Source organism: Lagenorhynchus albirostris, chromosome 15, assembly GCF_949774975.1.
Source record: "Lagenorhynchus albirostris chromosome 15, mLagAlb1.1, whole genome shotgun sequence".
NCBI lineage: Eukaryota > Metazoa > Chordata > Mammalia > Artiodactyla > Delphinidae > Lagenorhynchus > Lagenorhynchus albirostris.
In genome coordinates this window covers 25,871,954-25,886,050 of record NC_083109.1, presented here as the reverse complement: position 1 = coordinate 25,886,050, position 14,097 = coordinate 25,871,954, and the positions used below count along the sequence as shown (strand labels likewise).

Sequence of the window (14,097 nt, the reverse complement as noted above, 5' to 3'; positions counted from 1 at the left end):
ATGGGACACCGAGGGGTGGTCACATCCCGTCAGTCCTGAGACTGCTTCGTGCCATGAGGACAAAGCTGCTGGACTCTGTGGCCTGGTCCTCAAAGCTCTCGTCTCCTGGGATTTCCTGGGGGACTGTTTCTAGGCCCTCAGTGGTCACCCTCTACGCTGCTGTCCTCCTGACCCGTGCTTCCCCCAGACTCTCCTCAAAGCCCACCTTGAGGCCCGGGCTGGCTTAGAAGACCCCGCCCGCCCCCACCGCTCCAAGCTCCCCTGCCTCCCCTTGATCACGGCCCTTATAACTCTGTCCTGTCGTGGTTACATGCCTGTCCCTCCTGCCAAATCGTGAAGCCCAGGAGGGCAGGGCCCACCCCCGAGCAGCCCCTCTGAAGGAGAGAGCCTGGAGGGACCTGGCGTGAACACCGTCTATGAACCATGACTTAGCTGGTGCCCATGTGAGGTCTGTCCCGGCTCTGGAGGACAGGACAGCCTGGGAGAAGCACAAAAGGGGCTGACCGTCCAGGGTGACAGGGGGACCTGTGACAAGATGGGAGCTGAGGGGACTGCAAGGACAATCAGCAGCCAGTAGAGGGGGAGGTTCTATCTAGAAAGGGAGGTGAGGGTGTCACTTGTGGTTGGGAGGAAGGGGAAGCCCCACTGAGACCTCCTTCCCTCTGTTGGCCGGTGACACACACGCTGTCCTTGTGCCCTTGGCTGGCTCTCCCAGGTGGCAGGTTTTTCTTGAGAAGAGAGTTGGTGGGTTCCTTCGTCTCTGCTGAGTGTCAGACTGGCTGCCAGCATTTGTTGAATTAAATAGACCTTTGAAGTTCATTTCAAATCATCACACATTATCAGCCCTCTGCTCTTTGTCAGGAGCAGAGAATATGTTAATTAGGCACTGTCCCATCCCTCAAGGAACTTATGGGGTAGTAGGAGAACACATAACTTTAGTAGAAAATGCTGTGTGTTATGATGGAGATGTGTGCCAGGTGCTTCATCGAGCACAGAGAAAGGATCCTTAGCCTAGCCTGAGGCAGAGGTAGTCAGGGAAGGCTTCCTGGATGAGGGGACACCAGATTGAGGCTTTATGCTTTTCAGAAGTTATAAAAGGGACCTTGGACTTGGATTTTGATCTTGTGGGAACACGAGGCTTTGGGAGCCCTGATCTCAGGAAGTGGGGGCCATGGAGTTGGGGTGAGCTATCAGCAAGCCTGTGTGTAGTTGAGGATATCTTGATGTCTCAGGTTACTGGAAGTTTCTCCCTGGGGCACATCACTGAGGGCAGGCCCCTTCTGACTGCCCAACTGTCTGCCCCTCCTCACCTGTAGATTGGCGTCCTAAAAGGGTACCTGGAGACGCAGGGGCCTGGGAGAGCAGAGGAGAAGACCACGACTTACAGCCCCTGTGCGCCATCCTCTACAGCAAGGTTTTCAAGCAGGTAAATGGTCAGCAGCTCGTCTCTGAGGCCAGCAGGGGGTGGGGTGGGGCAGGACGCTCATAGCTTGGGTGGTGGTGCAGGACAGTGGGAGGTGGGCGAGCAGCAACCCTGCAGAGGGGTCACCCCGGGTAAGATAGGAGCTCCACCACGTGGTCAGCAGGTCACCAAACTCCTGTGAGCCTGTGCACCCCTGGCTACTGCCCCAGGTCAGTTCTGGACAGGCAGCCTTCTTTATACAGTGTGAGATGGAACACAAGGTGTGAGCTGCTCTTCGAGGCTCCCTGGGTGGGTGTGGGTGCTGCTCCTGGGGGCCATTTCCAGGGAAGCCCTGGTTCAGCACTGTCCATCGTGGGAGGGGAGGGAGGCCCAGGCTGTGGACAGCCCCCTGGTCCTGAGTAGAGATCTCTGCATTGGGCAGGGCAACTGGGAATGTGGATTCTGAAGTGTGGGGACAGAAAGGGCTCCTGGGCCCTCTGCCCACTGCCACTGGGACCCCTTTCCTGGCCCCACTGCGTCTGCTGCAGCATGGCCTTGGTTGCGCGAGGCCAGAGCTCACCTCTTTGGGTTTCCCTCTCATTTGGACCCCTGGCACCACCACCCCTCATACCTTAGGGCTCTTCAGTGCCTTCCAGCAGTTTCAAAAAAATCCCCCTTCCCCAGCTTTTCTAGATGTTCTCATCAGGAAGGTTGGTCTGAAGTAGGCTCACCTGTTACTGTTTCATTGTAATAGTTGTCGCCTTAGGTGGAATGATGTACCTTTACTCAACATTTCCCTACTTAGGGGACAGTTAGTGTATTTCCTGTTGTTTTTTTCTATCCCCCGTGATTAATGACTTTGCAGTAAATTTTTTTTCTGAATTAGAGATTATTTTCTCTGGATAGATTCTGATAAATGCCATTTCTGAGTTAAAAGGGATTTCACCAGACTGGTTCCTTCTGAAAAAACTGTGCCTGTTTGCACCGCCGTGGGCCTCAGGGCCGAGGAAAGCCTGTTTTCAAGAGTGGCTTATCCCGCAGCAGGAGGGCCCAGAGCGCCTGTCTTCTCGGTACACAGAGTGGCAGCGGAGCTACCCGCAGTCACGCCAGCTGGAGGCTGCCCTTGGGAGCGGGGGCCCTCTCCTCTCCAGGAGCCCTGTCTGTGTGCTCCCCCACAGGTGGTGAGTGGCTGCCTGAGCGGCGTGGTGAGCGTGTGGGAGGTCGTGACGGGCAAAAGGATGACGGGGTTCTCCGTGACTGGCGACCAGCGTGTGGAGCTGACCGCCGTGCCCCTGGATGAGCCAGAGGCGTGCCTGCTCACGGGTCTGCGTGATGGCGCCATGAAGATGTGGAACTCCAGCGCTGGTGAATGCCTGCTGACCTTCCCCAGCCCGGACCAGATGGAGGTCAGTCTGGTCCATCAGCTGGGGCCTGGGGGCCCCTCACAGCTCCTGTGACCCTGAGACATGCTGTTGTCCATGCCTCTCTGAAAGGTTGTGCACACAGACTGCCTGGCCTCGTGCCTGCCTGACCCTTTGTGTCCTTGTGCAAAAAATGAAGACAGGTAACAGGGCCTGTCCTTCATAGGTGTTCTACAAATGTTAGCTACTCTTGCTCTTTTGGTGTGTTAGCACTTCTTACCCTACCTCTTAGAGCTTTGGATGGCATTGCTAGCAGTGGGGTCACATGATTCAGAGCCACCCGTACCCCTGTTTGGGAAATGACTGCCAGGGTTATAGGGATGGTCTGTGGGTGTGGCAAAGTGCAAAGCCAGCAGTCCCACTTTGGGACTTGAGCCCGTTAGTAACCCCTGTGACACAGTCCTTTAACCAACTCAGAAGGAGCACTTGGCCGAGAAGCCGGGGATTTAGAGGACTGGTCCAGATCCTATCACTCAGTCGTTTGACCTTAGCCAAGTCACTTGTCTGTTTCCCTGCTATCCCCCTGTAAGAGGGACATGGATACCTACCCAATCTTCCCCCTCCAAGGCCATCAAATGGATAATGGGATGTGAGAGCACTCTGAAAAAAATATGGTGGTATCACCTCTAGGGAATTCTCATCATTATGGGGAGTTTTGATTTCTTGCTTGGTATAATTAGGAAGACATTTGGGGCCTGGAGCCATTTCCTCTGAGGTACCTTAGAGTTCTGTCTTCTTTCAACTTCAACAGATTAGTGGGATCGTCCGTATGAACAAAGTGTTCTACGTGACCGGATGGAGTAAGAGAATCACTTACTTCACGTGAGTAGCCAGGGTGCACATGGGAGGTGAGGGCAGCTAACTGTTCTCTCTTGACTTCAGATGGGTTCCTCCATTCCTAGCTTTGCTGGTGGTTGGAACACCAAGCAGGAAATTAGTGCTGGGTGATGTCTGTTGCTTCACCTTCTCATCTGTCCATTTATTCATCACTCCATGCAGCCGATATGTTCTAGGCTTTGTACTAGGTGCTGGGGACGGGTATAAACAAGCATATGGAGTCTTCATCCTCCTGGAGCTCCCAGGGGGAGGCAGACACTAATCAAATAACTTCATTTGTGATAGTCTGTTGAGTGCTATGGAAAAAAGAAAAAGTACAGGTTTCTATGGGGAGGGGACAGAAATCTGATCTAGTCTCAGGGGCCGTCAGAAAAGGGTCAGCTGAGGATGTCGGGTGGAGTGGGATCTGAAGAGTGAGCAGGAGGGGTCTCAGTGAGGCAGTGAGGGGCTAGGGACAGGAGGGACGTTGCAGGCAGAGGGAACAGCATGTGCAGGGTCCCTTCCTCTTCAGAGGGCTTTTCTAGGCCCATGGTTTCCCCTTCTTTCAACCTGAATCCTTACTCAGGTGTCTGAATGGGGCACATCTGTAAGACTAGTGTATATAAAGCCCCTAGGACCGGACCTTTATAGCAGGCACATAATAGGTGCTTAGTAAATGCAGTCGCAGGGCAGAGCTTCATCCCTGATCCACACCTCCTCTGGAGTGTCCTCCTCTGGGTCAGCGCTCCAAATCCTAGAGGCCATGAGGGTCTCCCAGGAGACCAGTAAGGCTGAGCTCTCAGCCCTTCTGCCTCTGGCCATGTGTGCAGGTTCCACAAGACCAAGCCGGTGCTCTTGTGCTAACACTGGCAGACCTTCCACACGGAGGATGTCCTGAGCATGGCCAGGTACCAGAACCAGTTCCTTGGAACCTCCTTCTACAATGGGAACATCCTCTTCTGGAACATCAGCATGTTCGGGCCCATCCTCCATTTCAACGCCTCTCAGAGCCCCTTGCCCTCGCTGCCCAAGAGGGTAAGGTCAACAGAAACAAGCTGTCGTCTTCCTTCTCTCTCAGCTGTGGGCCAGAACCACGTAGGGCTTGGGGGTGGGTAGGGGACACCCTGGGAAGTGGAGGGAATGGTGGTGGCTTGTTCTGGAGGAGGTTGGGAGCTAGGGACGTAGGTGGTAGTTTTTATAATTATCCTCATTTGACAGATGAGGAAACTGAGGCACAGAGAGGTTAAGCATCTCGCCTAAGGTCACACAGCCAAGAAGTAATAGATCCAAATCCAGGCAGTCTGACTCCAGAGCCTGGTGGTGCTAGTCCTGTTCTCCCGAGATTACTGTCCCCTTGAAGGTGGCTCACTTCTGACCCATCGCTACTACAGCTTACTGCTCCGGTCTCACTGGGCTCTTGGTAGGACTTAGGAAGCCATACAGTCTCTGAATGACCATATCTTTGCAGATTAAAGCTGGAAGGGGCCTTTGGGGTCACCCCGTCCAGTAGTTTTCCAAACATGTTGTGGAGAGATGCTTGGAGGCTATTACAGCGGCTTCTCCAGAGCACTTCAGCTTTTTATCTATTTTACACTTTGGAGTTTCCCTTCAGATTAAAAAATACCTCAGAAATACTTGGAGGGCTTCCCTGGTGGTGCAGTGGTTGAGAGTCCGCCTGCCGATGCAGGGGACACGGGTTCGTGCCCCGGTCCGGGAAGATCCCACATGCCGCGGAACGGCTGGGCCCGTGAGCCATGGCCGCTGAGCCTGCGCGTCCGGAGCCTGTGCTCCACAACGGGAGAGGCCACAACGGTGAGAGGCCCGCGTACCGCAAACAAACAAACAAACAAAAAAAACATTCTTGTTAATAACGAGGCCGGTTCTCATAAAAACTATGGAAATAATGCCAAGTTGCATATGAATGGCTCCCAGGTCCACTGGTTGCTGGGAGGGGGCAGGGAGTGGCAGGAGGTTGAGGTGACCCCTTGAAGCCACCCTGACCATGGAGACCATTAGAGGCAGGCCCTGGGACTGGGTGCTGGAGGGTTCCCAGGGGCTGGTGAGGAGCCTGCCTGATGGCCAGAGGGATGGGTTCTGCTGCAGGACAAGGGCCTGTCCAGGGTGCTCTCCCAGGAGATAGTGTATTTCTGATTTATCCGCCCTCCTAATGTCCAGCTGAACCCTTGCCAGCCTCTCCACCTGCCTCCCCCTGCCTGTATGGAGTCTCTCCCTTGCAGGTTCCATCCCTGTGCCCTTTGCGGCTTGAGCAGCCGGCCCGCTTCTAGCACAGCGTCACCCCGTCCCCGAGTACTGGACCTCCTATCACCCCCCTGGGGCCAGAGGTTAACAGTGATCATTTACCTTGGTAATCATTTACCCATCATTTACAGAGCACCTACTGTGTGCCATGCTCTGTGCTGAGAGCTCCATGGGTGGAACCGTGATAGACACTCACAGTAGATACTGGCTTTAGCACTTCCATAAGCTCTTAAGTAAATACTAGAACAGGTGAGACTCAGCTATGACAAAGATTATGCACATAAGGGATGAGTGACTGATTGAGGGAACAGGAACAAAAAAATATTTACATCTGCATTTCTAATCGTATACAGTGATGACATGGAACACGCTATCAGAATTTATAGAATTTTCTTACAATGTTTCTAAAGTTTCCCAGAGTTTTTCCTTTACAGGATTTCAGATATTTTATAATTTTTTTCAAGTTTTAAAATTGTGGTAAAATACATGTAACATAAAGCTTATCATCTTAACCTTTTTAAAGTGCACAGTTCAATGGTATTAAATACATTCATAATATGGTGTAACCATCACCACCATCCATCTTCACAGTTCTTTCCATTTTGTAAAACTGAAATTCTGTACCCAGTAAACACTAACTCCCCATTCTCCCCTCCCCCAGCCACTGGCAACCTGTCTACTTTCTGTCTCTATGAAGTTGACTAAGTATCTTATAGAAGTGGAATCATACTGTATTTGTCTTTTTGTGACTGGCTTATTTTATTTAGCATAATGTCCTCAAGGTTCATCCAAGTCATGGCATATTGTGGAATTTCCTTCCTTTTTAAGACTGAATAATATTCCATTATATGTATAGGCCACATTTTGTTTATCCATTCATCTGTTGATGAACACTTGGGTTGCTTCCAGCTGTTGTGAATAATGCTACTATGAACATGGGTGTACAAGTATCTCTTTGAGACCCTGCTTTCAGTTCTTTTGGGTAAATATCCAGAAGCAGGATTGCTGGGTCATATGGTGATTCTATTTTTAATTTTTTTGTGAACTGCCTTACTGTTTTCCACAGTGGCTGTACACACCTTCCCACTAATAGTGCACAAGGGTTCCAGTTTCTCTGCATCCTCATCCACACTTACTGTTTCTGGTTTTTGTTTTTTTGGTTTTTTTTTTTTGATGATAGCCATCCTAATGGGTGTGAAGTGGTATCTTATTGTAGTTTTCATTTGCATTTCCGTAATGATCCGTGATGCTGAAACACTCTTGTGATGGTCAAGTGTGGGATTTCTCATCTCCCACATCATCTGATACAACAGCCATAATTCTGTCCCCATTGTACAGATGGAGAGACTGAGAGGGCTGGGTCTTGCCCAAGGTCACACTCAGGTCAGGGGCAGAGCTTGACTTGAAGCCAGGAAGCTGGGTCATGTATGGGCATCAGACTGCCTGGGGTTGAATCCTAGTGCTGCCATTTGCTGGCTGTGACTTCTGGCAAGTCATTTTTTTTTTGCTTGGAGACTTCATTGTCCCCATCTGTGAAATGGGGACTCATGGAGCTGCTGTGAGGGTGCCTGGGTACCCAGCACATGATTGATAATTGCTAACTGAGCTTCAGACATCAAACCCTAGCCCACCCTCACTTTTCGGGGCCAGAGGACACTCAGACTTGGGCCGGGGGCGTGAAGAATAAACTTTAATCTCTCTTGGAGTGGGGCCTCTAGTTAGGCTGCTCTCTGGGTGGGGTCACAGAGCCGTGCACACGCACTCGGTATAGGCAGGTGAAGCGTGGGTTCCCCCAGTTGCTTGATATCTTCATCTTGACTGCTCCAAAAGTCCTGGGAGGGTGGTTCTAGAAAAGAGTCACAGACGGGGGGCAGCTCGCCATAGGCCCCCACCCGGCCTGTCCAGAGGAGTGTTTGGGAGAGAAAGGGAACCCTCCATTTCCTCAGGTGGGGAAACTGAGGCTCAGAGAGCAGAATGTCCCAAAGCCACACAGTAAGTTGCTACTCAGGGGCTGGGATGGAAGGGGATGAGGCCAGAGGACAGATAGACTGTGATGAGGAATGCGTCCCAGCACAGTACGTACGTGCTCCGGGACCCTGGGCAAACCACGGCCTCTCTGGGCTTCAGTTCCCCATCTGTAAGAGGGAGCGGTAATATCTGCTTCTCAGGGTTGCCGTAAGCATGAAATGAGATCTTGGGGCCAGATGGCTTACTGGCACCTGGCACACAGTAGGTGCTCTGTAAGTGCTTTGCCCTCCCCTTTTTGCACCCTCCCCAGAGGGGATGGAGCCCAGTGCAAAAGGGGGCCTTGGCCTGTGAGATCTCACTGGATGGTCTCAACCTACCAGGGAATTACACCAGGGGAAACTGAGGCCCAGAGAGAAAGGGAATGGCCTGAGATCACAGAGAACGTTTGGTTGGGTCAGGATTTGGGTCAGGGTTAGCCTGATTCCCAAGCCTAGACATCCCACTGAGCCTCAGGGCCATTCCAGCAGCCACCCTCTGGTCCTGCTTCTGTCCCCCACTCCCTCCCCTCCAGGCCTCAGCTTCCGCACCTGTGGTTGGACCAGGTGCTGATCATGTGGCCCCCAGTATGGAGACTCTAAGTTTGAGGCCAGCAACCCTGGCCTGACGGGCCCCACCTGCTCAACACCTGCTGTCCCTGGGAGGAACCACAACGGGAGGGATCCTGGGCAGGTCAGGGAAATGGAAGCGAATAGGTCTCCTCAGGGTCCTACCCTAGGCCCTGGGCAGTAGCTCTATCACTCTGGGCCTCAGTTTCCTCATCTGTCAGTGGGTTAGTGACAACTGTGCACCTCCTCGGGCTGCTGGGAGATGAAGTGGGGGCCCCTGGGTAAAGCCCTGCACGCAGTGTGTGTTCATCAGGTGCTCAACGTGGGCAGCTTTTCTCAGGTACCTGGAGCTGGAACATCTGAATGATGTTTTCTGGCTGAAACTGGAACGCTCCCAGAAACACCTCCTTCTTTGGGGAAACTTCCATGCCCTGGAGAATCAGAACCACAAAGAAAGTGTCAGGCACAGGTAGGACATCTAGAGGGTGCTGCCTTCTCCTAGCCGAGACTTGCACACCTCCCAGGATGGGGAGCTCCCTACCTCTTTGGGCACCGTTCCATTGCAGCACAGAGTAATGAATAGGAAAGAGCATTGGACTGGGAGTCAGAAGGTTAGGGATCCACTTCTAACTCTGCCATAGACTTGCAGGGTTTGATGTTTCCCTGCCCTTTCTCTGAATCTCCAGTTTTCTTATCCGTAAAATGGGGGCTTAATGGTCTCTGAAGACTAAATTGGCTCTGAAAAGCTTGGGTTGAAATAAAGTACTGTTTACCCCCTTTCCTTGAAGGCTGTGATCTGACCCCAACCCTGGCCATTCCCAGCCTTAAGGTCCAGCCCCTGCAGGCTTCGGGAATTGTGCAGACAGTTTATCACAGTGCCTGGAATACTGCCATTATGAGCTGTCCCCTCCCTCAGTTAAGCATCGCTCCCAGCCAGGGCATGCTCACGTAGATGACGAAGTCCTTGGGGGCAGTGTCCAGGCTGCCTGACAGTGAGATGGTCTTGGGGATGTGCTGCAGTGTCAGGTTGGACAGGTAGACCTTCTGGGCCAGTTGGATGGTCACCTGGCCTCTGTCACCCGAGAAGGCCCAGCAGTTGCCAGGTGTCATGTTGGGCTAGAAGTGGCAGATGCAGTGAGGGCTTTGCTGGGTGGGTGGGTGGGTGGGGGAGAGCAGATTCCTCATCCCACCCTGGGTTCCTAGACCTCATCGGCCCTCCTGGATGAGCCAGATCCTTCCTGTCTACAAAGCTTGGCTCGAGTACCACCACCACCAGGAAGATTCCCTGACTATAGGTAGCAAGGATAAGCCTTCCCCTCAGCCCGGTGCAGCGAGGGCAGGGGCCTTCTCAGGGCCCTGAGGGTTCCTGCCCTCAAGACTTGAGGGCTGGGGGAGGGGCACTTTCCAGTGCCAAAGCAGGCTGTCCTTGCCCCTGTGCCTGCACCCCCAGGGGTCCCTGCTGTCTGCACTCGCCTCTTGCCCTTGCTCCCTGACTTTTCCCCAGAGCCCCCCTCGCCCCATCAGTTGCCCCCTTTCTCTGCCTCTGCACCCCGCTCTCTTGTTCCTACCCCTGCCCCAGGCCCCCACCCCCTGCACTCTCGCTCCAACCTCTGCCTTCAGTTCCTGCCCCCAGGCCCCTGACCACACCCCTGCCACTCTCCCCAAGTCCTGCCATTCCTCCTGCCTCAAGGATCACGTCCGGGGGCTGTGCATAGTTCCACAGCCGGATCCAGTTCCAGTAAGAGCGAGCCTTGTCGTGGTTGTATGTGGCTGACGTTTGCTCATAGTCGATGGAGGCCCCTGTATGGGAGGTGATGGTGCAGGGTTGGGGGGAGAGGTGTCTCAGCTGAGCAGCCCTGGCTTCTGCCTGGTGGAGGGGAGACTCACTATGTGCCGGGGGAGCACTTTGGAAGAGTCATTGGTGCTCTCTGGACTTTAGTGTTCTCCTCTGGGAAATGGGAGTAATAATAGTAACAATAATAGTAGTAATGATAGCATCCATTTCATAGGGTTGTTGTGAGGTTACAAGGAGTTAATACACCAAACTGTTTTTCCAGCAGCGCCTGGTGCGAAGTAAGGTGCTTGCTCACTTACGTCAGCCTAGTTACTATAACCCGGTTATTATTACTATGGCCATGATTATACCCATTTCACAGAGGAAGAAACTCCGGGCCCGAGAAGTTAGACTGATACTTTCTGACCCTACATCTCCTTGGGCCTGCGGGTGCCTGCGTGAGCTGGTACTGTCTGCACAGGGCAGCCCACCCTGCCGGCCCACCTCCCTGCTTTCCACACAGCCCCTCACAGGGGCATCTTTCACGTCGGTTCCCTTAGTCTGGAACGCTTTTCCCTACTCACCAGGTCTCAACCCAGCGTTCTCCTTCCCACCCCTCTACTGCAGCCACTGGCTTTATTTTTCCAAGGCACGATTCCCAACTGTGATTGGTCCGTGGTCAGTCTCCCCAGCCGGGCAGGGACAGCTCTGCTGACCCCTGGATTTGGAGGATGATGGGTGGGGGAGGGCTGGGGAAGGGCCTCCCCTCCCCACCTCAGCTGCCATGGGAGAAAACGGAAAACTGTAACAAGGAGACCAGCTGGGAGGCTGAGGTTAGCTCTGAGGACAAACTTCCCAGCAGCAGGGTGTGCCCCAGACCAGAACTGAAATCACCCTCTGAAGGGTTTCTAAGGAAACTGGAGGTGGGCCGATTGGTGGGGCAAGGGGGAGGGGGAGGGGGGCAGGGGGAGGCACTCACCTATCGACTTCAGGGCAAAGTCCGGCTTTTCAATGTAATCTCCTTGGATCATCTTCATTATTTTCTGGGCCATTTTTTGCTGAGAAGGCAGAAAACCCAAGCTGTGCACTGGTGCGTTCTTACGGATCATGGTCCACAGGTGTGTTCACACCAGGTGATGTGTGCCTTCAGGACTCCCTCTTGTCCCTACCTGCTTGCCCCTGCGTGGTCCACACACAGGGCTGCCCAGTGCTATGCTGTGAGGAAGCCAAGGGCCAGCCCTATCCCACCCATGGGGTTACTTAGTATTTTCACACCCACGGTGATGGGATGTCACACACGCAGGACCAGGGGTCTCAGTGAAGTTAAGGGCAGGGGAGCTGGAGTCAGACCTTTCCTGCTAAGAGCCCTTGGGCTATTTACCGCCCCCTGAGTCTCGATTTTCTTGTCTGTGAGATGGGCTGATAATCACGTCCACCTCCTACTTTTGCAAGGATTAGAGCTGAGACTCAAAGCCGCTACTATATGCCAGGACTGTCTTCGGCTTCACGTGTGGTCACTCTTATGCCCCCACAGCAACCCTAGGAGGTATGTACTATTATCATCCCCATTTTAAGGAGGAGAACCCTGAGGCACAAAAGGGTAACTTGTCCAGGGTCACACAGCTGTTAAGAGGCAGACCCGGGACCTTGGGTTCTGGAGTTCAGGCTCTCAACCACTATGCTCTGTTGCCAGAGAAAGACCGCAAAGCATTTAGCATAGTCGGTGCTCAGTAATCACTGGCTATTATTCTGTTAGACTCTTCACAGCTGTGACAGATTGTATTTTCTAAAAATGGCTGCAAAAATGTCTCCCGTTCCCCGCTCCTCCTTCAGTGTGGCTTTGACACCCTTCTCATGGAGACGTGGGACTTCAGTTCCCTCCCCATCGGTCTGGATGGGCCTGTGACTATGGCAGGAGTGATGCTGTACGACTTGTGGGCTCAGTCCTAAAAGGTGAACCGCCTGCTTCTCTGGGGACGCTCACTCTTGAAAGCCAGTTGCCGTGTTGTGAGGAAGCCCGTGCCATACGAAGGGACCACTATGGGTGCTTTAGTCAACAGCCCTGAGTTCCCAGCTGACAGCCAGCATCAACCTCCAGACAAGTGAATAAAGATTCCTCCAGATGATTCCAGACCCAGCTATTGGGTCACCCCTAGCCTTCAGGTCTTCCCAGCTGAGGCCCCAGACATCATGAAGCAGTGACAAACCATCCCCGCTGGGTCCTGTCTGAATTCCTGACCCACAGAATCTCTGAACATAATAAAATGGTAGTTTTGCACGACTATGTTTTAGGTTGGATTGTCATGCAGCAGTGGTAACTAAGATGATAGCTAGAGTGTTATAGGGCAGTGATTATTACTCTTTCGTTGATGTGGAAACTGAGGCACAGAGAAGTAAGAGCTGAACTCCAAAAGGTAAGAAGAGATTTTGCTCATAAAAAGATAAAAAAAGAAAAGATATTGCATCTATAAAATAAGAATAGGAAAATAAGAATATGAAAAGGAGCACCGAGAGAACAAAGAGGAAACCGTTACGAATTCAGAATACATTAGCAGAAATGAAAAATTCAGTAGAAGGTTTGGTAGATAAAGTGACAATGTTTTCTCAACTGTAGAGCAAAAAGATAAAGAGAGGAAAATGGGGTGAAAAGAAAAAAATCCCAGAGTATTAGTTTAGGAGTTTGACATCCACATAATGAGTAGTTTCAAAACTGAGAATAGAGCAACCAGGGCCAGGGGGAAATCATCAATTTAATCACATGATTAAAGAACATTTCTTTTTTTTTTAATTGAAGTATAGTTGATTTACATTGTTATGTTAGATTCTGGTGTACGGCAAAGTGATTCAGTTATACACATCTATATATTTTTCGAATTCTTTTCTATTATAGGAAAAGATGTTGAATATAGTTCCCTGTGCTGTACAGTAGGATCTTGTTGTTTATCTATTTCACATATAGTAGTGTGTATATGTTAATCCCAAACTCGCCCTCTAATTTATCCCTCCCCCCTTTCCCCTTTGGAAACCGTAAGTTTGTTTTCTATGTCTGTGAGTCTGTTTCTGTTTTGCAAATAAGTCCATTTTTATCATATTTTAAATTCCACATGTAAGTGATATCATATGATATTTGTCTTTCTTAAAGAACATTTCTTAGGACTAAAGAACACATGTTTCCAAATTAAAAGGGTTCCAAGTGTGGCCAGCCCATAGGCATATTATTGTGACATTTCAGCTATAAGGTAAGATGTAGGGCTTCTAGGTAAGATGTAGTAAGTTACAGAGAACCAATGATCCCACTAAAAACAACTAGAAAAAGCCAGATAGTTTACTAAATCATATTTTAAAACCATCACTGAGCTATGAAAGAAACAGGAACAGAGGGACTAAAATTCTAGAGAGGGGACAACCACTCTAAAATGTGCTGACATTCTTAAAAAAATCCCTGGGGCATTTGATGATTCTGGGCATGGGTTGAGGATCTGAGTTTGGGTCAGACAAGGGGCTGCTACTGGTAAAAGAGAAAGTAGCAAAGTTTTTAACAGTTACATACAGTGGGTGAGACAAAATTGGAGATTTGAGGAGCCTTGACCATGACCACTTTCCTCCATTAGATGCTAACTGAACCCCAAGACTATGTAAGAAGCTAAAGGGCTACTTTGAAAGCTTCTGAAAGGCAGAATAAAACTTCCTGGTCTCACAAGCCTTAGTGAACAAAGTCCCTCTGAGGAAGTGGACCCCAAAACGAAACAAGCAAGAGGTTAAAGCCTTAGAACAGTGATTCTCCTTATTGTGTGCCAGAATCACTGAAGGACTTGTTGAGACATAGATAGCTGGTCCCATCGTCGAAGGATA

The 14,097-nt window shown here is 51.3% G+C and overlaps 1 protein-coding gene across 1 annotated transcript in view; it reads left to right on the top strand.

Annotated features, from left to right (window-relative positions):
* The window catches only part of EFCAB8 (EF-hand calcium binding domain 8), a 35,198-nt gene extending 26,201 nt beyond the window's left edge, over positions 1-8,997 (top strand). The window contains 6 exon segments of the mRNA XM_060123900.1: positions 1,317-1,377; positions 1,380-1,426; positions 2,581-2,808; positions 3,575-3,645; positions 4,470-4,674; positions 8,812-8,997. Of these exon segments, the coding sequence (XP_059979883.1) occupies positions 1,317-1,377; positions 1,380-1,426; positions 2,581-2,808; positions 3,575-3,645; positions 4,470-4,674; positions 8,812-8,838 (639 nt within the window). The 3' untranslated portion in view covers positions 8,839-8,997.
* Positions 8,998-14,097: the final 5,100 nt, after the last annotated feature.